This window comes from Hippoglossus stenolepis, chromosome 13 (assembly GCF_022539355.2).
Source record: "Hippoglossus stenolepis isolate QCI-W04-F060 chromosome 13, HSTE1.2, whole genome shotgun sequence".
Classification (NCBI taxonomy): Eukaryota; Metazoa; Chordata; class Actinopteri; order Pleuronectiformes; family Pleuronectidae; genus Hippoglossus; species Hippoglossus stenolepis.
Genome location: NC_061495.1, coordinates 20,276,268 through 20,301,394, shown reverse-complemented (window position 1 = coordinate 20,301,394; position 25,127 = coordinate 20,276,268). Strand labels below are relative to the sequence as shown.

At 41.3% G+C, this 25,127-nt stretch overlaps 1 protein-coding gene across 2 annotated transcripts in view; it reads left to right on the top strand.

The window, feature by feature from the left end:
• adcy5 (adenylate cyclase 5) overlaps positions 1-25,127 on the top strand; it is a 71,441-nt gene that overhangs the window by 22,788 nt on the left and 23,526 nt on the right. For both annotated transcript variants that reach the window (XM_035174457.2, XM_035174456.2), the window contains exons 2-4: positions 12,205-12,354; positions 12,776-12,897; positions 24,629-24,740. In XM_035174457.2, coding sequence (XP_035030348.1) covers positions 12,205-12,354; positions 12,776-12,897; positions 24,629-24,740 — 384 coding nt within the window. The remainder of the gene's footprint in view (positions 1-12,204; positions 12,355-12,775; positions 12,898-24,628; positions 24,741-25,127) is intronic.

Sequence of the window (25,127 nt, the reverse complement as noted above, 5' to 3'; positions counted from 1 at the left end):
AAAGCCACGTAGCACCAGAGAGCAGGAGCACGTAAGAAGGAAGCTGTGGTGGTAAAAACGGTTCTTTAAAGGCTTTAGCAGTGGACTAGTGAGAGGAATCTGTTTATAATGGCCTCACTGTGCTGCTTCATGAACACGATTGGTAGTTTGTAGTCAGCTGACGGCCGCACAGCTGTGAATAAGCTTGGGATTGTGAAGCATGAATGAAACAGCTGAACTCGGTCAGCCGGCGTCGGCCTCTAACCGACGCCACACTCCGTTAACGGTGGCCTCGTTCCAGCACTTATTGCAATGCTGCAGTTCATGATCAGTATTAGTTTGATTAGATTCGTGTTAGTGTTGGTGTTAGTTTCACCTGTGTTTGACAAAGTCTTTTCAACTCTCCCTTCTTATAACAATTATGATATTGTATTAGTTTAATAGGAAGTAAAGGAAGAAGTATCACAGCCTGACCAATATATTGGTTGGCCAATAGAAAACAGCCAATAGGATCCTTTCACAGGCATCAATCAATATCAGCATCTTATTTTACAGAGTAAACGATGCAGAAAAGATGCGAATGTTTGGTCACATTAAAATGTTCTTACTCTTTTAAGTTCTTGTAATTGTCGTAAGAGTTTGATAACAACATCTTTGGAATCAGAATTTTTTTACCTCTAATATTGACACCAGCCCCAAAATACTGATCATAATGGTCAGGCTCTAACAGGTATGCTCTATTAGTGTGGTCCATACAGGTAATGATGTAAAATACAAAATAGGTTTTGTAACATTAAAACTTGTTCATTAGTAAAGCATGTGCTGAGCTGAGAGTTGACAGGAATCAATGAAAACTGCTTAAAGCCGAATGTTAATATTATCAAAAAGATCCACATGACTCACTGGAGGTGGATCAGTAACACACTGATTATTTGTGTGTTTTTTTATGTTTTCATACTTAATACACTGATATAGATTTGTTCAATTGCTTATCACATACGTCCTGACAATAAGAATGCAAGCATTGTTTCAGCTTATGAAATGTAGTAACCTTCTGTGCTTTAGTAGTCTCAGTATGAGTCTTGTCAGCTGTTTTTATTTTATAATACACTGATGCCATATAATCCACTTTGAATGCATATTTGAATACTTTATGTTCAAAATGATCTTAATTCACAAGTATCCGAGCTGTATTTTTCTTACTATTCTTCTCTTTTGTCCCCAAAGGTAATCGTTAGTCATTCATGGCATATTGTTCTCGGAGCGTTGGCTATATTTGGCTTTGCTTTTCAAAACGGTGTCAAGTAAATATACAGAACAGGGCAGAGCTGCACATAAACTAAGACTGAGCATTAATATTTATCCCCTGCTGGGTCAGAGATGGCATGCTTGGTATGTTGGAGGCTCGGTACTTTCTCCCACTAAGCTTTCGCCCTCTCTCAAACACGCACGCACGCACGCACGCACACACACACACACACACACACACACGTTCTGTCTGTGGCTCCCACACACATTCAGCTGTTACTGCTCCTGAGATGTACAGGTTGTGATAGAACAGGATTTAAACTCTTAAAGCTAAGCGCTCCTGTTGTCGGGGGGGATCTTTCCGTCTTTCTCCATTTCCTGCTAATAAAAAGCTGGGGTCGTGTTCTGCTGATGCTCTTAAAGCTGTGTGATTTGTTTTCTCTCGTTTGTTTCATTTTACGAAAGTCTTTCTTGTGCCCAGGTAAATTACAGACTTAAGCTTCGGATTGTTTTCTACTTATTCTGTTGCATTTAGGAATTTGCAGTTGGTTCTTATTTTGGAGGACGTAATGGAAGCTGAGAAAACAAGATGTGCACAGTGACACAAATAACGCTTACTGCTCAAAGTATAGGCCTCCAAACGAGATGTGAAACAGCAGTTCTCAATGTGCAGCCAGGAAGTTTGCCTGATTCTTACGTCACCACAATCACATATGTATAATTTATTTTGCGATTACACGTTGCAATCAAGAATGCTTTTACAACTAAATCACACAATCTGAAACCTCATGTTTTTACTGTAAAGTTCTCTGCACTTGAAAATGGGGAAAGTTTGTAGTTTAAGTTTTCACAGAACACTGAGACTGTGGAATTAGTAAAACCTTTTTTACGCCTTAAACGCATTTAATTATCATCATTGATGCATTTGCTGATGTGACACAAATAGATTAATTAAAATGTCGAGAGAAACTTCTCAAGCCTCTTCTGCAGCATAATCCATTTTTCCTCTGTCCTCTAATGATGGTTAGATTCATCAGTTCACATCGCGGCTCCTGCATCAAGGTTTTACATGAACAAACATTGGTAACATGGACTGTAGATAAAGCTGGATGACGCCTCTCCACTTCCTCTTCGGCCAATTCTCGCGAGTTGGAGGCACGTGCAGGGAAGTTATAGATCATCCTGGTGGAGGAAGAGCAACACTGAATTGCTACCATCAAATGTTTAGGGACTTTAAAATGTGCCGTGAAGCTATAAAGTATAAAAATAGCATCGCAAGCACATCTGTCTGCAGGCAGTGGTTATAGCATATTGACCGACCTTATACGTATGTCTTTATAAGGCCATGTCCTTTACCATGAGGAATTTTATTACACACGCATAACAAAACTCAAAACGGTTCCTTTTTAAAGCTGAAATGTTTATTATCAGAATTAAGTTCATTGGCCAATGTGAACACATGCAAGGAATTCGACCTGGGTTTTACATTGCTCAGAGTGTACTGTGCAATGTACTACGAGGATAACAACAACAACAACACCCAACAAATGTTCTAACATTATAGTGATGGATGGTCCAGACAATAGCATGAGGAGAGAAAAGGATCCTTTATTAGTCCCCCCACGAGGAAATTAGGAGAACCTGCAGTATGTTGTTGTTTTTCGTCGGCGTGTCAGCAGGATTACGCAAAAACTATCAAACTGATATCCGGGAAAGAGCGGATTCTGAAAATCCTTGTTCCTTCTGCAAATCCTTTGTTTTTCTCTTTCTTTTTAACAAGGCCAAATAGGTTGTGGGGCTTGGCGGAGGTCTGCCCTCCTCCCGCTCTCTTCTAGTTACTACAATGAACATGTTAATAATGTCAAGCTTGTGTTTTTCTGCCTGTTTAGCTGTTAAAATGATGCCACTGGAGGTGACCTGGTGGCCGAACGTGTAAAGTGCGTAACACTCTCCACTGTTACTATCAAATAAGGCTTGAAAAGGCCCAACAAGGATGCCATGAAAAGCTTGAATGCACGTCAGGTGGCACCAGTCGGGGGGGGGGCATGAGGAGTATTAGGAGACGAGTTGTCCCAGGAGACCCATTGTTTCTCCTGGCGTTTCATCATTGGGGCAGACTAGGGGACGCCTTCTCAGTCCACGTCTTTTCTCTCTGTGATCTCCGGGCTTCTCCAGTGACACACCGAGTGTGTTACAGGATATTTGTAGCATTGTTTTGTTTTTTTGACCATTTCATAAGGCCGTGTTTGTTCTGAGGCTCTAGAGGTAATATGGAGACTGAGTCCTTTCACCTCCTGGCTTTTGAATGAATCTGTGCATGCGGAGAAGAATTGCTACGAGTTGTCATTTCTGCCTTTCGTCAAGGTGGATAGCAGTGCACCGGCTGCAGAGACCTGCTGTACCTGGCTATAAAAATATATTTATTTCCTGTCAAAGCATTAGAGGAAAATGGATGTGAGTGCAAAGTGTTGACATCAAAGTGCCACACAGCCGTGTCTCCAGTATGGCCGGAGCTGAAACGCAGCATCTATATTTGGAGGAATCTGCAGTTCGTCAGTGTCCCCTCTCTGTCTCTTCCCCTTTGAAGCACGAGATGAAAAATTAAAGGCGCCTTTTCTTCTGTTTGTCCGTGGGCTTGACTTTCTTCTTCAAAGCCGTGACTCACAGAATGACCTTTGAGCTCCCAGGAGTTCAGTGTCTCCTGTGAGGCAGTAGGAAATGCTTGAAAGCATGCGGTGTCCCGGCAGTGAAGTAGGACTCCAGAAATGATCCCAGTCAAAGGCAATTGAGTTGTAGTGTATGTCACATTCAGGAACCAGACCGGCAGTTAGCGTGCAGCATCCGACCCGTATCCAGCCCCCCCCCCCGCTCGAGAGGATGGCCATGAAGGAGAATCAGCTGACATAGGCCTGCTACATTCATTTCAGCAGCATCATGTGTGAAACTGCGACAGGAAGCCGGAGGACAGAGGTCATGCACAGGCTGGTTTAGGGCACAGGGCTTTTTCACTGAAGACATTTTGACATGTCACAGTATAAGCACAGGTTTAGATAATGAAATTGAACACGGGAACACAACTGACCTGAGGAATCATTGACATGTTTTATATATATCTGCTCTTTATTGGAAATGTATTACTCCCTAATCTTGGATTCAGCATCAGTGCACAAAAATCTCTAATGTACAAATTTATACCAGTAGAAACAATGAGGCATAATCGATGACAAAAAACAACTATTCACTGTATATATTCATAATCACCTGGTAAAATATATTTATTGATCATGTAAGTACCATACAGCAGACTCCACATGCTTATTTTCTAATTAGATAAGTTTAATGTAATATACAGAAGACACAGAGGAGTCTAATAACAGCAGTGATATGACTGCTAGCAGAACCTGTGTTTAGTTCCTTCACGTCAGTCCTCAGGTTTGTGGCTGGTGACAAAGGCATTAATGTAGCAGCTGACTGCTTTCGAGGTAAAATCCAGCAACAAACAAGTGCGAGCTCTCACGTGAAAGACTCCCGCTCGGTTGTACATTGCCCTGCAGACTGAGGCTGGCAGTGGGCTGCTCGCAGTAATCAGCATGCAGCACATGACCTGCATTTATCTTTAAAGCACACAATGTGTCTCAGTGTGCTAACGAAGGGGGTGTAAGCATATAATCAATTTAATAAGCTAATCAAAACTAAAAGTAAAAATCTGACTGACACAGTGTTGCAGGGATTACCAAGGGGCAAAACAGAGCTAACAGAGGCCTGTTTATTTCTTCCTCTGACTTATGGTCCAAATAAAGTTTATGGTTTGCCTCCGCCAGTTCCTCCTGGAATTTGTGATCTTGTGATGGCAAAGTTTCTGATGTTGGATGGAAAAAATAGAAGTTGCAGTTTGGTCTCATTTCTTTCATATTTAAAACACATTGTACGTTTCCTGCATTGATTAACTACACAGTGCGTTGCTTTTTATAACCTGCACCAGTCCAGGAGGCAACGATATCTATCCCAACAGTAAAACTTAATGGTTGTGTTCCTGTTACTAGTGAAACTTAATAGGAGCAGTTCTCTTCTTTACAATAAACATTTTGTGATACATTTGTTTCAGGGTAAAACGCCATTTTTAGTGCATCACACTTCCTGTATACTGACGATCACAGGAATGTCCGAACGAATGAATCAAATGCATTTGTCTTTTGCTCTTAAAAGCATTTGCGAAGACTTCTGTGAATGTTTTTGAACGGCACATGCAAATTTAATTTGCATGCCTGCTTTGTGCAGGCTGCAGAAATGTGTCCTGCTTCACACCTCGTACTCATATCATATATATATATATATATATATATATAGCCATATATATATAATACATTTTAATAATAATACATTTGATTTATATACAAGACGCTTTACATAGGTTAAATTAATAGAAAATGTAGTAAAAATACCTTTTCCTATATTAAAAAATAAGGTCTGAACCATTTTGCTTTAGTTTGGTGACTGTTGGCCATTAGTCCAACACAGACATGATGAAAAAGACGCAGCATGGATAAAAAGTGTGTTGGAAACATGTTGAGAGCTCAGGATTAGGAGCTTGGGTGGGTGCAAACAGAGAAATCAAGGTGTGGGAGAGACGTAGGAGGTTAAAATCCGAATGCTTGGTAAATATTGACACCTTGGATGCTTTGCTGTGTTGTTTTTTCATGGCCTCTGCTGGTAATTATTAATCACGTACTAAAATAATGTACACAATCACACATACCTCCTCCACTGTGGAGGGATTCAGCCTTCTGTCGTCCCCGTCTCCCTAAATCAAGATCACAGGATTAATTATCACTGCATGTTTCCTAAAATACTTGCGTCTGAGGGTCTCATTAGTTATAGATAAAGCTGAGGGTCACTCACTGTTGGACAAACTTACATATGATGTCTGATAATTAAAATGGAGGCGACCAGAAAATCCATGTGAGGTCTGACATAAGTCTATACATTGGATATATAGGGCAAAAGAACTAATGTGTTTTACTTCTAGGCCAGTTTATAATATTTAAAATGTTTATATACCATTTGCATAAATATGGCTTAATGCTTATTCTTGCACTACTCACTTTTCGGGCTGCAGACAATGAAAAGCCCACCCCTCCCCCGCTTGGTGGTTAGTTCTGGTCACAGGGGAGCTCCCACCGTGACGCGTGTCGTCTGCGTCTCATGACGACCGCTAACGTGTCATTAGTAGAAAATCCATCTGAGCTGCAGGCTCGAAGAGGAGGAGAATAAAACAACACTTCCTTCAGGAAACTGACAAGAACTGACACCAGTTAGATTTACTTTGAACGATTCTTCAATCACTTCGTCATCAGGTCATATTTTTTATGTCCTGAAAGAAATTATGCAGATGACAAAATAGCAAATAATTGTTTTAATTTTAAGTACAACTTGTTTCTGTAAATTTTATGTATAAATTACAGTCTCATATTATAGTACATCTCCAAAGCGGTGAATCTTTTCATTTATCAGTGGTGATGAGTTGTGATCACACAACAGGTTTCTGTTTAACTGAGACCACAGGACTGAACCTGACCGATTTAACCTTTAGCTGATATAAATCTGGTTTATGTTTGCTGATATGTGCTGTTTGAAGACTTTTGTTTACAGTATAAACAATGCAGAAAAAATGTCCGTCATTATCTATGACCATTCATAATTTATACATCTTATCAATAGATTGTAGATCGTTTGGAACTGGACAAGATCTGCATTTATGTTTACATTTAATGGAACAAAAGTGTAAAGAAATAATATATATTTTTGTTTTTGCATCAAACATGATTTGATTGGCTTTGGGAACAAAACAGCGTTTTTGTTGATTCCTTGATGCGGACTTGTTTAATAACTACATCTCAGGAATCATTGCCAATTTCTTAAAATATATTGATTTGAAGTGTTTCTCCCTGTATGGTTTTGGGTATCAGCCTCCACGGATGTTTATTTACCGGTGCCATTTTTCTGCCTCGGCCTATACACAGAAGAATAAAGAGTAAAATACCTGTGGGAGACACCTGTAGACAAACACCTTTTATTGCCTGGAGTGTTCACATCACATGGTCTCCGCTCAGTGGGGATTCAGCTCTTTGTGTATAATAATCTCACCTGCGACAGCTTACTTGAGGCATCATTGCTGTCGCAGGGACTCGGCCACTCTGGGACTTTGAGCTGAATTTAAATTGCGTTTGCTTTAACCAGTTCCTGTGGAACGACTCTCCTAAGTGCTCTTGATTCAGCAGCTTTTGAGTAGTATGAAAATGAGTCAGCGTGCGTGAGGTAAGCAGAACAATAGGCATGAGTCACCTGGGGAAATTACTGCGAATGTTCTTCCCTGATTACGTATGTTAAGTTTGAGACGACACCGATTTGTTTACACGTCTTAATGATGACAACCAGCAGTTTTTCTCCGCACTTATTCAATAATAGAGTATCACGTCCTTCCCCTGCGGAGGAGCTCAGCATCTTTCTGTCTGTCGTGTCTTTCTGCGTCTCCCTCTCCCTCCGTGTTGAGGAAAAGCCCATTGGTTTTCCAAGGCTTCAGTGAGCACGCAGTGGCAGTATTAATAGAAAAAGGCTGCTGCTGGGGAATATTTGTATTGACCTGTTGAAAGACTTTTCTCTGATGCGTGCTGTTTCTATGGCAGTGCGGGGGCGGGATGCTGCGAGGGCTTGGTGGGGCTCCGTGTGCAGCTGCATCCTGGCTCGCTCCACTGCAGGTAGCAGCATCAACAGCAGGAGACTGCGTTTTCCAGGACCATTTTGAACATTTGTACGCTTACGCAGTTTTGCACTTCAGTATTCCCTCCAGAGCACCAATTGCACTAACTTCAAATGTTTATAGCACAAAAAAATCTTTTGTGCATTAATATAACATTGTTAATTGAGAGAATTCCAAATAAGATTCTGTACATGCATACCACTGTCAAATCTACCTGCTAATTATGTTTGCAGATGAGGCTACGCAGCAAACGGCAAAGAACAATTGTGATCCATTACATGTGACTAATACAAACATTGGCAGGAAAAGTGGCTAACTGATTAAGATAAGATGAGATAAGAGGAAGAAATGCCAAAGAATGACCTTTTTTAAATTCACACTGTTCTCTGTCTCACACCTTGTTTCTTAACTTTCCCTGGTCGTGTCTCACTTCCAGTCTTTCACCAGATGCTCCTCCCTCTGTGTGCGCTTGATTTTCACACACAAGACCGGCTGAGGGGGTTTGGACTTCATGTGTTTTTCGGTTTGTTTCCGGCAACATAGAGGCCGGTGGTGTGAATGTGAAAAAGGAACGGCCTCATACCGGCTGCCTCCTGCCGTTCAGCTCTGGTGTTTTTGTGTTTTGAAAGGTGGAAACTCGAAGGTAGTGATTTGGTGCAAATTTAGAACTCAAATTGTCGTAAGGCAAACACATGCTAGTGTGCAGCAACACAGGGTTTCCCACAGACGCTCGGTAACCTTTCTTCTACAAGCCGCTGCTAAGTGTGGATAGTATGTTTACATCTTCTGGAGTAACTCTGGATATGCAGCACGTCAGTAATCACATTTCACTCCATCCCGGAATATCTTTTTAAAACATTGATCCTTTTTTCTTCATAGAGAGACTGTATTGACAGCACAGTCATATGTTTAAAGGTGGAAGCTTTAGATGAATTTCTGTTTATTAGATGGAAATATTTTTCAATCAGAAAATCCATTCCACGTGTAATAATGTTTCCTGTTGCCAGGAGAAATATAACAAAGGAAGTCAGATTCATCTTATCGCCTAAAGATAAAACCAGGTTTCTTCTATACATGATGTTTAAGAAATCAGGTTACTGCATAAACGCTTAAGGTAAATTTGTTACTTTAGTACGTGTAAATGCAGTGAATAGATTTTCTCTGGTTTATCAGTAAAACCAATGGTCAGAGGATGAAATGTCTAAATGTTGTGTGGGGTTCCTCAATCCTCAATGTTTGAACAATTTCTACTCATTTCACAATTTTCCTTTTTATTGCTAATGTCGCATAGATGTATTTTTTGTGTCCAGGCTTAATCATTTGCACCCTGCAACAAACTGAAAAATTTAAAAACTCAAATTGAAAAAACTTAATGTGAGATGAAGATATTTTACTGTAACTGATGGAGCATAAATTGCAGGGGTTCAAAAGTAATTGGACACTCGGCTATTAATTGTTTCTTGTTCCTCATCTCACCTCATCTGTCAAACATCTGCAGCGGTTCTGTTATGGCTCAGACACGTGTGGCTGCCAACTGAATTGGCACCAGGACGAATGCAGAGGTTTACAGGAGACTAGCTTCAGTGGAATGCATCAAAATTCGGCATTTCTATCCTAAGCGAGCGTAAACATACGGCTAAAGTAAGATCATTCTCGTGATTACTATTTAATTGAGCATGCATTCCGCTTGCAGAGAACCAGGGGCTCTATTTTAAGTGCGCAAGTGCAACGATCAGTAAGGAGCAGCAGGTCAACGGCATACAGACTGTGTGGGCGTCTCCAGGCACACCAGCTATTTTGGTTCGTGTAGGAGCAGCAGCGCAACGTGCACGAGGGCCGGCTGAGGTGGAATATGGATCAGAAGGTGTGGTGATAATAAATCCTCTCTGAGCGTCTCACATCACGGGTCTGACTGCTCCAAAACAAACGTCCTCACCTTCTACAGGCCAACATTAGAATGAAGTAACTTTAACTTTGGGCTCTTTAATAAACACCCTTTTGTGTCGTATAAATACTCATATTGTACAACTACATGAACTTCAGGAATAAGGTTTCCTATGTGGCAGGGCTCCCTGCAGCTGCATAGACCGACAACTAACTCTGCTGCTGATTGAGTCTGTTTTGGCTCAGCCTGTAACTTGTCACACTTTATCGGCTGTTATTATGTCAGAGACGTCCAAAATCTCAGATAAGTGCAAATACTGCAGCCGACGCTTTGTCAGTTTGTTCTGCATCAAAGCAGTTTCACTGATAACAACACACACACACACACACACACACACACACACACACACACACACACACACACACACACACACACACACAGTGATTCCTGTCAGGGGTAAATAATTTGTTCCCACTGGTTTTGCATTTATTCTCCTAAGGTTTTACAGAGTTGAGCGCTTCAACCAACAATTTAATTTCTCAATTAATCAAAGTTTTTTTTCTATAAAATGTCACAGTAGCTTTATACTAATTCCAGAAATCTCTGTATGTGCGAAGCGTATCTCCAGAACTGTTCATCTTACCGGCTTCACGACTAGCATGTGTAATGTTGACGACCCAAGGACGTAGCCAGTGCTCTGTAGCAGCGGTGGCTGGGGCGTTGTCGATCACAGCAGCGCGTTCACGATAAATGAATCTCCACTTCAGGTTCTGCGTCGAGCTTCTCTGAACTTTGAATAAACGGGTGAACAGCTCGTTGTGCAGCAGCGGTGACGCAGCTTCAGGTTCATGTGGACTGAGTGCAGCAGCAGGTCTTCACTCGGTGCAGCTCAATTACTGCAGGTCACTTTTACGGTTTCAAAAAATGATGCAACCAACATCCGCCCATTCCAAACAGGCAGGTTTAGAACAGCCACTGTGGAAAAATTACTTTTAACCATATTCACATTCTTGATGATCAGCTATAGCATTAATCAACTCTTTGTCTCAGTTCTAATTCACAGTACTTTTGTCAAAAGGAATTAACTATAATTAAATGTAATTGCTTGCTATTACTGGTCTTTATTTGAAGGGACAATTATAGAGATTATGTGGCTATAATGGCAGCACTCACTTGCCCATGTCTAAAATAGTTTATCTGAGACGTCTTTATGTTCTTTTGTTTCAGCGTCACAGTTTCCAGAGATCATTGGGAAACCTCTTCATATCCTGTTGTGTAGTTTCAGTAAACAGTTTGAGGTTGTGCAGGTAGCACTCGTCTTTGTTCTCCGGTCTCTCGGAACAAACTGCTGTTACTGTTGAAATGTGAAATACCAAACCTGTGAAGCGCAGGTGTAGATTCCAAATTAAATCTGTGTTCCCACTCGTGCGCCAGATTCCTGTACACCTGCCCGCTCCGCGTTAGAAACCCCAGTCATCAGTTTGTAAGAAGTTGTGCACCTGTTTGGAGAAGAACTCATTATTCATAATGTCTTTTAGAGCGAAGCAGTCGGAATTTTGTGTTTTGCAGTAAGTTTGCAGTAAAAACACATTAGCAGACACATTTATCTGCATATAAAGCATGGTGGATGTGGCAGCATGTGGATGTTTGTATTCGGGCTTGAGGCAAACTATGCAGGGTGGCACGTTGGTGCAGTGGTTGCTGTCGCCTCACAGCAAGAAAAGTTTTTTAGTTTGAATCCCGGTTAGGACAAGGTCTTTCTGTGTGGAGTTTGCATGTTCTCCACATGTCTGTGTGGGTTTTCTCCAGTACTTTGCCTCCTCCTCCCCCAGTCCAAGATCCTAGATAAGGGATGGAAAGAAAAACATGCAGCCACCCTGTGATGCTTCCTTCCATCTTGCCTCTGTCACGTTTCTGTATCACGCAGCTCATTCACAGAGAGTAAGTCTCTGTTTCAAAAGATGAACGGTCATTCATATTTATGCGTCACATCCGGCTCCAGATGTTAAGAACTGTAAATGTTGAGGGTTTGATGAACTGGGCAGACTCCCCGAAGAGAAGCACAATGAGCATTTCTTTATTTAACTTTATTTTTAAAAACAAGGATGTGAGTGATACAGAGAGCAGCAGCATGGAGTCCTCACTGACTGATTAACAGGGATTGACTGTTTATGGTCAGTTTACTGTTAGTGGAGAGCGAAAGGAAGGAGAGAGAGAGAGAGAAATGACGTGGCAAAGGTGCCCGGCAGTATTTAAAGTGAGAATTTTACTTTGCTATGACCTCTGACCTCACACTGATGCCCCCACTTTGTCTTTCTCGCCCTCTTCCTCACAGATAGTGTCCAATGTGCTAATCTTCTCCTGCACCAACATCGTGGGGGTGTGCACACATTACCCCGCAGAGGGCTCCCAGAGGCAGGCCTTCCAGGAGACCAGGGAATGCATCCAAGCTCGCCTTCACTCCCAGAGGGAAAACCAGCAGCAGGTGAGAGAGCTCAGATTTATGGCGGCAGATGGAGATGTGAGAGCAGAGGGACCAGAAAGGTGTTGGTGATTCAATTAAAATAATTCTTACGATACACCAGGTTTACTTGTCTCACCGGTTTGCAGCAGAGGAATCCACCACGTTGTTAAAATCCTCATTTGATAAATATGACCGTGTTTTATTTTGGTCTCAATCCCAAACTGGACCTACCTGATCATTTGTTGCTGATCACTTCATAAAGTAGATATTCTGCAGTTTCCAGTCTTTTCCTCTGATCCCCGGTGGAGCAACCGGGTCGTTGCGGTGAACTTAATCCGGCATGTTGGTCCCTCTGCCTCCCCTCAGACAAGCACAGCCTCCACCTTTTAATTCACTTATACTCGTCCGCTGAACTTATTTCCCCCCCACGCTTTTCCTGCAGGAGCGTCTCCTGCTCTCAGTGCTTCCCCGCCACGTTGCCATGGAGATGAAAGCCGACATAAACGCCAAGCAGGAGGACATGATGTTTCACAAGATCTACATCCAGAAGCACGACAACGTCAGGTAACGTTGGGGGCTGGACGAGGCAGATTGAAGCTGCTATAAATAAATAATGTCCACACTTCCCGAATCATTCAGGGTTACGTGTTGCCTCTTAAAAAACACATTACACCCACACACATGAAGATACGCTGCATGTGTTTCTCGTGGAATTACAGTTAATACTCAAAGTAAAGACGAGTGTGAAATTACATTTTTATGTAAACCTTTGGCTTCATTCAGCACGTTTTGAGAGAAGAGAAGTTTGACTTGACTAAGAAGTATTACAGTTTCTTGTACTAACATTTCATGTGGCCATGTAATGTTGGAATATCATGTGTTATCTGTAATAATGAGAGTGAGAGTGGATTTCACAGACGATCAAAATAATGTTATTTCTAATTCACATCTCCCCTGTTGAATTTAGGCCAACTTTGAAATCTTGGTGCTGCAGAACAGTCAAATAAACCAGGGTTTAATCCAGGTTAATCCTGAATGGTTCAGACCACCCACAGGCAGAGGAGGAGGGAGAAGTGAGGTGTTGCTATGACAACTAGCTGCATGGTTTTTTCAAGTGTCTCCACATACAGTATCATTAACCGTAATAACATTTGTAATGTAATGAAAATACCCGTTTGGCGCCTGGGGCTGAGGTGGGGGCTTGTTTACGTCAAACCTCTGCATATGCCACCAGTACTGTATTTTCATAAACTTTCATGAAATAAAAAAGTAACGGAGCATTTGCCATTTTCAGATATCCACTTGCTGCTTAAAGAATTCACACAAAACAAAATGTGACATTTTTCCAAAGGTCTGCAGACATCTTAATGTTAGCGCACCTGGAACATTGAGTAGACAGGTTCAGGTCCTAACATTATTTCACATGATGGTTTGGAGCCGGACTGATGCTGATATCGGGTAGGAAAAAAATCGGAGTCTGATATTTCCATAAAAGGCTCATATTGTCCGATTTTTTTTTTTCCCGGCCAACCAATAAATCAGTCTGGTTCTAGTTTGCAACAGCAAATGGCAAATATGTCCTTAAGCAGTGGGGTTTACTAACATTTTTCTATCTATTGTTTTGGGTTTGTTGTATTTCCTTCATATCTTCTCTTTCATCAGACGTCTCCAGCTTTCCTTCCCCATATTAAGCTCAACTGTGAGTGTCCCTGTACTCACACAATGTGTTTTCATACTTTCAGAAAACTGAAGCGGGTCACATTCATAGTCTGGTGCAATTATTAGCATTAGCGTGTAAACCTCCACTGTGTCGACAGCTGATCTTTATTATTCCTTATCTTCCTGATGATAGTTAAAGGGGAAGATACACGCTTGAAATGTCACATGTACTTTTGTCACTGTCACTCTAACTCTGCTCCTAACAAACACAATATCTACACTTTAAGTGTTTTTCATTTGCACCACTCCACTGGCTCACGAAACATAAATGCTCTCTAATACTCAGATGTCACTGAGAAACACAACATGCACAATATCCTCCCATTTATTTGATGCATGCTCATGAATAATATCTCTATAGATTGATCAGAGCTCCCAGGTTTACTCTGTGCCTTTTGGTTTTACCGTGGGCTATTTAATACAGTGTTCTTCCTGTGTACGCCCTGAAAACAGCGTTGATGCTGTTCAGCTCTGAAGACTTCTTGCTCTTGATGTGGATTCCTGCTACTGTGGAATTCCAGTCATGTGATAATAAGTGGTCATATAGAGAGAGGAGATCATAACCCCTGATCCGGTTTATAAATGGTCTTTGGCGCCTGAGGTGAAAGTCCTCTTTGATCTCTCTCCGGTCGTCTCCTTATCGGCGACTGACCTCTTCCTCGTCGATGCTTCTATGACGGCCTCTGTTTCAGTCTCTTGTACAGTCCGTTCAGTTTCAGGGATGCAGTGTCAGCTCATAATATTCTAGATCATATAACACTGAGTACAGATGCATTGTAAAACCTGTGGTTAGGTTTGGCACCACCTTGTGGAGTCAGAATCAGAGAGAGAAGAGAGAGAGAGAGAGAGAGAGAGAGAGAGAGAGAGAGAGAGAGAGAGAGAGAGAGAGAGAGAGAGAGAGAGAGTGTGTGTGTGTGTGTGTGTGTGTGTGTGTGTGTGTGTGTGTGTGTGTGTGTGTGTGTGTGTGTGTGTGTGTGTGTGTGTGTGTGTGTGTGTGTGTCAAACCGTGGAGTTTTATGGCCTGTAGCTGTCATAATCAGGTGGCAGCCCAAACCCTCATACATAATAGTTGCTATTGAAACCCCTAATCACTTTGATGTGTCCCTTTTTAATCCTCACGGGTTGAAGCATCAGGTCTCGTACACAAAGGTCTTTTCATCTCCATTAAGGCGATCATTATCATGAATTATGCTGTTTAGTCGACTAAGTTTAAGAGTTCAGTATAAGTAACAGGGCAGATTGTTTTGGGAGATTGGACAGGGGTGAAAAAATTGGGAAATTTACAGGGCATGTGACAGAAGTTACTGATGCTCAGCCCTGACGTGCAGCGGGCCACATGAGAACTTGTGAATGCAGTTGTGTTGTTTAATTAAATTAAAATCTCCGCCACCGAGGAGGTTAAGTTTTTACCCCTGTCTGTTTGCTTGTCAGTAGGATTACGCAAAACTTCTGAGTAGATTTCCATGTAACTTGGTGGAAGGATGAGACGAGTGGGGCCAAAGGAGCAGATCCAGGATTTTTTTAAATCACTTTCTTAAATTTTTTTTACATTTTCACAAATATCCCTGGGAATAATTCATGCATCTTGAAAAAGAGATTACGCATATTTAGGGTGCTGATGTCACAAGTGTGTGCGATTCAGTTCGGATCCAAATACAAATCCAGATTGAGCAGATTTCAACATGGTTTTAGAGAGGGTCTGCTTTTTACACCTGCTGTATAATAACCTGTAACCACCAATGTGTCACTGAGATCATGTGGATTTTGTGGAAATCAACAGATTGTGTTTCTACAATGGTTTCAGATCTATTTCTAAATGACAGGATTTCCATTCCACTGTTGATATGGGTCCGTTACTGCTTAAAGTACATTCAGTAACCTGCAACTTATTCTGACCTGTAAAGAAATTTAGTCAACTGATACAAATCTGCAGGTACAGTTAACAAGGTGCAAATAAAACAAAAGAGGCAAGGACCGAAGAAAAATAAGGGAATGAGTTAGTGTGGTAGAACGTCCTCCTACTGCAGGTTTTTATTTAAGTCTCCGGGGAGCTGGCAGCACATTAGCAGCATCCACTGAGCCTTTCTAATTTCTATCTGTTGTCATGAGTGTGTGGTTAATGGCCGGCTAACCATGTGTGAACAGGCCTGTCGGGGAGCAGCCAGTGGCTTTTGATAATTGGGGCACTGCTGCGAGTCTGAGTAACAACAGGAAGAGAAGTGACAGCTCCTGCTGCTACAACCAGAGAGTAGGAGGGAAAACAGAGGAGAGCGTCCAGAGGAGGCCGAGTCACTCGAGGTCTGGAGCCTGTTGCTGCTCTCGTTGGAGTATTTATGTTTCTGTCCGTCTTCGTGTGAACGGAGGAGACCTGAGGGCTCACAAACCCAGGTGCCAGAGTAGGTCATTCTTCACAGATTAACCATAATTATAATGTTTGATCCAACATAAAGGTAGACGAGCAGTATCTATTATTTAAAAATATTTATTTGTACCAGTCCAGCCTGAATTAAGCCGCCTATCAGACATGCACTGACGTCTGGACCTTTTCTCGAACTTTTTCCGGAGGGACTGTCTTTGATAACACAAATCACTGATTAGTTGCATCCGTTCCTATTTGTCCTGCCAGCACTCAGTAAAAATGTCTGGAGTTAGCCCAAGTGAGAATACATCAGGAAAATCAGCGAGCGAACGGACGTGAAACTGGAAGAATACTAATACCTCATGTTGAAAAAGAGGAGCCATACATGTAGAGGACGCAGATGAAGATGTCAACTTGTAAAGGTGACGTGGTTTCAAGAGCTTTTGGGGCGAAAGGACCGACGCTGGTGACAAAATGCTGCAAACAAAAACACGTAAACAATGTTAACACGTGATTTCCGCAGAGGTATTTAATACGTCATGTCCTGCCTCCTGCATGATCTACCCAGACACCACCCTTCACCTGGGAAATTCAGGACAATCTCCTATTGTTGTGAAAACATCTGACCTTCTTATGCATATACTTGTATAAGTTCACTGTTTTAGGCATAATTATAGGTTGTTTTCCCCAATTTCCCAGGGGATGATTCATGGATCTTAATTTAAAACATCTGGCATTATTAGGGGACAGATTTTTGTATTATTCTTATTTGGTGCAGCTTGAATAAATCTAAGGGGACTGTTTGACCTCGTTGGAGGAATGCACTCTCCCCTGTGCTAGTTTTAGTTGTGATGGTATAAGTTGTACAGTTGAAGGTGCTTTTGACTTTTAGCCAGTGATAGTGACCCAGCACACAGGAAATTGTTTCCCCCGGAGGTAAAATTCTGCTCTACCTTTCCCTGAGTGTGCGGCGTCTCACTTGTGTTTGTCCTCTGGAGTAGAATCACGTCCCGCGGCTTCTGCAATGAGGCCAAAATGTGCACTGACTCAGGTATTATGCAAGAGGGCTTTGGGCCGGATGTTCTGATGCTGCCGGGCTGCCCTGTGAGCGTTCAAGGAATATTCTTAAACAGAACGCTGTGACTGTAGCTGTTGTTGCTGTTATGTAGGCCAGCGGCACCCCGAAGAGACAGCCACGGAAAGAACATTGCATAAATTAGAGGAACTGACCTTACCTTTGTTCTCCATCGTCGTCTAACTCAAACAAGGAGAAGAATTGAAACGGTACCGCGAACCCACATGGTTTTTGTGTGTGTAACGCAGTTAATCATGTGCGTGTGTGTGTTGCATAAGGCCGTCCTGCTGATGAGGCTGGAGCCAGGCCTTGCCCGAGAGTCTGTCCCTTGGTGAGCAGACGGCAACACACATGCATGCAGGAAGCACACAACTCACAAATCAGCTGATGCTCACTGCCTTGATACACAAGATAAGCACAGACTGCTCGTCTGGCTGCGGTGATAAAAACCCACTTGGCCTATATAAAGGATTATTTATCTGATTAAGTGTTATACTTTACTTATACTTTACAAAATGATCTGTGTTCGGATGCTGATACAAACTGTATGGTTTCTGTTTTGCAAAATTTGTCGACGAGATGTAAACGCACATTTATGCTGCGCTTACATACAAAAAGCGATACGCATGTTTCAAACGATGTAAACATCCCTGCCCACATACGTCCATGCATCCTTTATGTTAGCATGGTTTTTAAGCAAATACATCCACTAGAGGGCAGCGAGGAGTCAAGAGTTTCTGACAACAACGAACGCAGCAGTTAATGTACGTCTAGAAAGTGACCAAAGCAGCTGTTTGTCCCTGAGCCCAAGTAACATAGAGATGCCTGTAGTTTCTTACCAATTCGCAAAGTCTCTACTCAATACGTTCCGCCATTGTTGAAAATTCTTCCTCGTGATTTATGATCATCTTGCTTGAGCTATTGGCTACACTGCCTATGGCGTTCGTTTAGTCTCGAAAATCGGCACACATAAAAACCTCCAACCATATACCTTAGGGAGCATTTCTGCTCCTTGTGAACATGCGGCTGAGATGAGCGTGAAGTCACACTTCCCGACGTGCCTGCAACTGCTCAACACCACCTGACAGTCACTCCCTCGTCATGTTGGATTTTGAGACTTTGGAGCTGGGAACAGTGTCAGACCTGTTCCTGGAGACATGCGCATCAGAAATGCTCGGGCGTATGATTTAGTTCATTTAGTGGGTGCAACAAGGTTGATCAAGAATCCGAAAGAGATAAGAGACAGAAGAAATGAACAGGAAATGAAGAAAGATCTGATGAGTATTAGATAGGAGGGAATGAAAAACGTAAGAAATGAAGCAGAAAATGTCTGAGCCAGACGATGATTAAAAGAATAGAAGTGCCTCTGTGAGCCACCAGCAGAGCGGCAGCGTGAGGCAGCCGGGGGCCGATAAAAGGCAGCTGGCCACTGGCAGAACTAGTGCCAGACAGGAGCGGATCACAGGGTCAAGCAGCGCCAGCACAGGACAGCTTCAGGCCAGCTGAGATTTCACCCGGAGCACATTTTCTAAGCAGTGGCTCTGAAAGCAGGAGAAGGAAATTGTCTCTATGCAGTTGTATGCATACTGCATGTAGAGTGAAAAGAAGTAAATATAACCCGTGAGCAAAGGCCCAACAGTCCCCTTACGGAACCATACTTATGGTTGAAGGCAAATTTATAAAAAAATCTAAATCCATATTCTGTGAGAAATCAATAAAAAGCTTGACAAGTGAATAAAATCCTGAATCTGCCCCCTGACCCTGAAATGCACCAACATTTAATGGGTTATTCCTTGACCCATACCTTCCTTCCACCAAGTTCTGTGGTCATCTGTACTGTCTTTTTAGTGCAATGCTGCAAATTAACAGACAAACAATGCAGATGAAAACATAACCTCCTTATCCATTCTAAATATAACCCCTGCAGCAGTCAGACAATAAATGAGCTTCTCCTCAAACTCTTAATACACCGTTACATTTTATTTCATAAAGTAGAAAACGTTGAAAACATTTAATTGTTGCATCCAAGTTCTGGATGAAAGTGAAAGTGAAGCTGTCCTCTACAACAGGACAATGATCCAAAGCAGACGTCAACATCCATCATGAACTGTACTTGTGGAAACAGACGCTGTAGGTTCAGACGTCACAGTCTCCTGACCTGAGCATCACTGAAAATAATCTGTGGGAAGATCTTAAACATGCTTTGTGTGCAGGTCGGCCTAAAAATATCCCAGAACTTTTAGTGATCTACAGGAAGAAGAGGGGGAGAGAAAAGAAAAACCCTGAATCAGGAGCAGAAAAACCCTCCGCGCTGCAGAGACAGTTTCATTTGGTGTTAACATGTGAAGAAAGGCTTGTTTTAACGTGTTTTGCTGCAGCGCTTGTTTGTGCGTCTTTTAACTTCGAAAATATGAAACGTTCAAAATATGCAGCTTAATTTGCCCGGGGCTGTTTTTCCATAAGCAAAGTATTCATAGCTCTGATGAAACAAACCTGTTTTTCTGTGTGGTCTCAACAGTATGGATGTGTCCTTATTAACATCTCGGTTTAATTCGAATAATGCGTCTGTTTATTGAAGATAAAATAAATGTTCCTGTTTCTGCTTCCTCCGATCCTCAGTTACTGTTGAAGGAATCACTAAAGGCTCTGTTTGTCCCAAACCAAAATATACACTGATGTGAAACCAAGCCCCGTCACAGATCTGTCTGGAAGCGTTTCGTAGAACTTGCTGCGTGGTTAGAACCCTCTCATATCTGTGTTGTTATCAGTTGGCAAAAGTTATTTTCTTTTAATTGACCAAAGATGGACACAACATCAAATAACATTAAAGTAAGTTAATCCTCACATTGGAGCTTTTTCAAATTTCATTAAATTGTCGCTGCTTTTGAGTTCAGGGTCTCCTGCACTCACTGTCGACTACTAGAGCAAAAGTCTCAGGATTTAACAAGCGACTTGTCACCAAGGAAACCATTAAACTGGACTTAAACACAGCAGGTCTCTTTCTCACACCCTCTCCCGCTCTTATTTCCATCTGCAGCCTGTGATGTTACATCAGGCTGTGGGAAGGGGCTTTTCCTCGCTGCCTCTCTGTGTCAGTGGAGATTGATTGTGATAATTCACCAGGAAATCTCAGCCCTGTGTATTTGACTTGAATAGATTCAGAGCTCTTAACACACAGAGGATAGTGACGTTTTGACACTGCAAAAAATATACGTTATAATCATTTTTAAATCTAAAAACTTTATCTAATATTGAAGCATAAAATCTGAGAAGGTTTTTGAAGTTTTTTATTTTTTGGGGGGGATTTTTTGCATCGTGTTTCTGCTCGACTCGGACTTGATATATAGATAATAGATAAGCACCACCTGGTGGCTGGCTTCAGTGTATGTCAAAAATCCTGCCTCATCCATGTTAGCAGATGGGACATGGACCAAACTAAAAACTCCACGTCAAATACATTTTTCTCAAAAATGGTTCCTATCATTTTAGATAGTTATGTTCCCACTGATGTATCTTCAAGTGTTTTTTTTGTTGTATAAGTATTTAAGTTTAAGCTTATTTATGATTTAAATTAGTTAATTGATGCTATAAAAACGGGGAGCATGCTTAGTGGAGTGTGTGTATCAGTGGCTCTATCCCAGCATCACTACTGCCTCAGACGTATAAGATGGCAGATGCGTATCCAGGATTTTTGGTCTTGCATCTTTATATAAAGTGTATGGCCTTGATTGTTCTGTGAAACAAGTTAAACCTCAAGAGCCCACATAACATGAGTTCAGTCCATTCAAGGGTTTTATACCTCATCAGTCATAGGACGAGAAGTTGAAGCTTATTTTTATGCTTCGAGTCAATTAACCTGTATTTTTTACACAATATACAGTAGCACAATAATTAGGTATTGGACCCTACGCTTTTGTCTGTTTTATACTGGATGTGTTAAAATAACTCAACTTTTTAAACAGCTCAGTTTTATATGGACACTCGTTGCACTCACTGTCCAATAATGATTAAATATGATGATGCAGGGGGAATTAAATGTGCAGTTATCCAATAAGTAAAGTATTACAACTATATAAAATGTATCTTCTGTGTATAATTCATATATGTATTTAATTTGATAAAGTAATTGTTGAGCTTCTATCCAGTTTGTGTTATTTCTAATTTGGATACAAAGCGATTACAACAAGTGAATCAAAGCTCTCACCACTGAGTCCACTCCTCCTGTCAATCCTAATCTTCACCTCCGTCTCATCCATCCCTCTATTCGTCTTCCTCCTCTCTCGTGAACCATGGCTGCCTCCACCCACAGTGATAGACCTGCTCCTGAGTCGCCAAGTGTCCGGTTTCACTCGACCTCCCATGCAACAGTTCCCAGAAAACAATCAATTATTCTCGGAGATGTGTACCTCAGAGTGGGGACACTTAATCCTCTTCAACTTGAAAAGCAAATGAAGTAAATTTAGGAGTCTTCAAGTCTAAGTACATTAGAACGTGTTAGTGCTGTTGGAAAAAAAAAGGTCTGTAAACCCTGTTAAAGGACCATAACACTCGGACACAAATTACCCAGAATGCAGCTCACTTTTACGTGTATATTATAGGATCATAAGTAACCTTCTGCCCACACATACAGCACAAACACACCCTGTTCTTGGCTGTGTAGCAGCCACTTACCCTGTTAGATTCATGTGAGCTTGTTTGGTTTGAAACCTTTGTTTATTCATGGATTCTTCTTCTTCTTCTTCTTCTTCTTCTTCTTCTTCTTCTTCTTCTTCCTCTTCCTCTTCCTCCTGAGGGTCTGCCTCAGAAAGCCACTTCTACTTCACTTCTAGTCAGGAAACTGCTACGGTATCAAAATCAAACCATGACAATGTTGCCTATTCTTAAATGTATATAGCTGGATGCAGCGTTTACAGAATAAACAGTTATCTGCTTGATTGATGTTTATTTTTAATTTGGTGAGTAAAATTAGATTTTGTAGGATTGCTTTGATTCAGGATACTTCTTGTGTATTTCCATCATACAGTCAGACTGTATTTTTAGAGGTTTTCTTTAAGGTTTCCTCCTATAGCTGTGAACAGTTGCTCAGCAGCACACTACTTTTAAACCCTTTGGACCCGTGATTGCTGCAATTTGTCAGTCAAACCTGAACACAGACATTATACACCCAAGTTTTATAAGATTCAATATGACTCACTTTCTGAGGACATCATTATTTCTGCCTCCGTTCAGGCAGGGTTTTGTAATTCAACTGTGAATACATCAAGTTAAGGCTTGTAACCACATGTGAATTATATACAACTTGCAACAACATCAAATTACTTTGCAAAAAAACACCCCAAAATAAGATTTTTCTGGAGCATGGGCAATAAATAGAATGAAATGAGTATAACAGCAGGCTGAAATACTAACAAAATATACAACTCATAGTATAAACAGTATTTGATGTGATAAAGAAGACTGCAGCACTAACACGTGCATGAGGATATTACACAGTATGTAAGCCTTGGTCTTTTCCCAGTGTTTCTGTTTCTACATGTGAGTGACAGAGAAGGGAATTGCTTGCTTTTATAATATAAACATGTTGAAAGAATGTAAATGTGGATATAGTATCAACACTGTAGGAACTGTCTCCCACAGCTTTGCCTCCTCTACCTGTGAGCCTGTTCTCTTCTTCCTGAGAGAAATGGATTCAGTCCAGTGAGATCATCTGTCCTGCTTGTGTGCTGCTGTGAGGAAAGCAATGAAAAGGCCTCAGTCCCAATAAGACCTGTGCTGTATCAGTTTACCTTGTTCTCAGGGTGGGGAGGCTAACGTCTTACAAGTGCACAGTTCATAACAAATCTATTATCTCCCACTTCCTCTTTCTCTCTCTCCTCATGCCATTTTTCAGTTTTTTTGCCATATCAAGTACTTTAACAAACCAGATTACAGACGTTACATCACATTCAGACACGACAATGAGAAGCAGCTTCAATCCCTGTCTCTCACCTCCGTCAGCGGCTTCAGGGAACATCTTGACAGTCGTCTACTCCCCCACCCCTCTGTTCCCTCTGATGTACTAAGATGAAACCCCAGGCTGGTTTCTTGTGTAAGAGTTTTATGGGCTGAGGCAAAGCAGGAACACTTTGTAAATTAAGTTTAAAAAAACGTTGAACTGAACTAGAACTAGATCCTGATATTTGGGATTAAAGAAATGTTGTACCGATATATCAGCCTATATATACATTTAAATAAATGGCAATGATTCCTAAATGAATGTAATAGAGGCTTAATATTTTAAAGATTAACCATAAGATTTATAATAAATTATTAGGAATAAAAAGAAAACACAAATACAACCAAATATATAGAACTTGAATTACGGAAATATACTTTTTTATGTAAAATGTTAACATAACTGACAGGATTTCTGCATTGTTTATAATGTAAAATATAGGTTTTCGCTGTAATGTCTTTGAATGGATTACATCAGCTGATTTTTTTATAATCAATAAAGAAGTCAGTATCTAGTCAGAACCAATCGGTAGAACCGGGACGTTTTGCAGGTTTTCTTTACAAACTAGTAATAAATCATCAAGAAAATCCTCATATAATCTGTAATTGAAGATCAGATCAGATAAGAGAATTCTTTATTAGTCCGAACATGGGGAATTTTGCCAATTGTGTAAAAAAGGTCTTCTCTGAAATTGGAAATGTTTCTATTTCATGTATTAATTCACAAATCACAGTAGTAAATTCAGTCTCAGTTTACTGCTGGATTTTTGTAGTGTGACCTGTGCTGCATGTGATGGTGTCTCTGAATCAAAAGTCCCAGGCTGATTTCTGAATCCATTAATCCACTAATCATTTGGGATTGAATGGAAATCATTAAATCATCACACTTTAGGCAGAACGCTGGTTATTTAGCAAAAAGCTATAAAAATGTCTTTTATATTTAAAAGTTTCCTTTGTGGCATCACAACAGAGAGACACTCAGAGGCACATACCTGAGCTTCTTCCTCAGTGACGTCCACCTGACGTGGAACAACTCTCCTTCCATCGACACGTCCATCCAGAACATTGGGAATTCCAGAGTGGGAGGAAAATAGGAACAAATCTCTGTACATAAAATGTTAAGTTCTGTCTCTGTTGTCTTTCTGCAGCATCCTGTTTGCAGACATCGAGGGTTTCACCAGTCTGGCCTCCCAGTGCACAGCGCAGGAGCTGGTGATGACTCTCAATGAGCTTTTCGCCCGTTTTGACAAACTAGCAGCGGTAAGGATGCAACCACATGCATGTATGTACAATATATGTCATGCACACAAACTGTGTGATAGTTTAGTTTCCAGACTTTCATGTCATGTGTTTTAACTTTATTCTTGAGACAACACTTTGGTGAAGTAATTCACCAACTCTCTGCACAGATATAGAAAAGTGTTATTCAGGTTCCAGAGATAAAACATGACTGTGATACACTGCGTGTTTCGGATGAAAGCATCTGCAGTTCTACTGACTTTGTTGTGTGTCACACTAGTTTGAGGTCAGACAAGCCTGATCACATTTCCGTGTGTTCCTGAGAACCTTCTGGTGACTGTGACTGAGGAGAATCACTCACATATTGAGGGTTAGAGGATGATGCAGCTCAATAACACAGCGTACGCT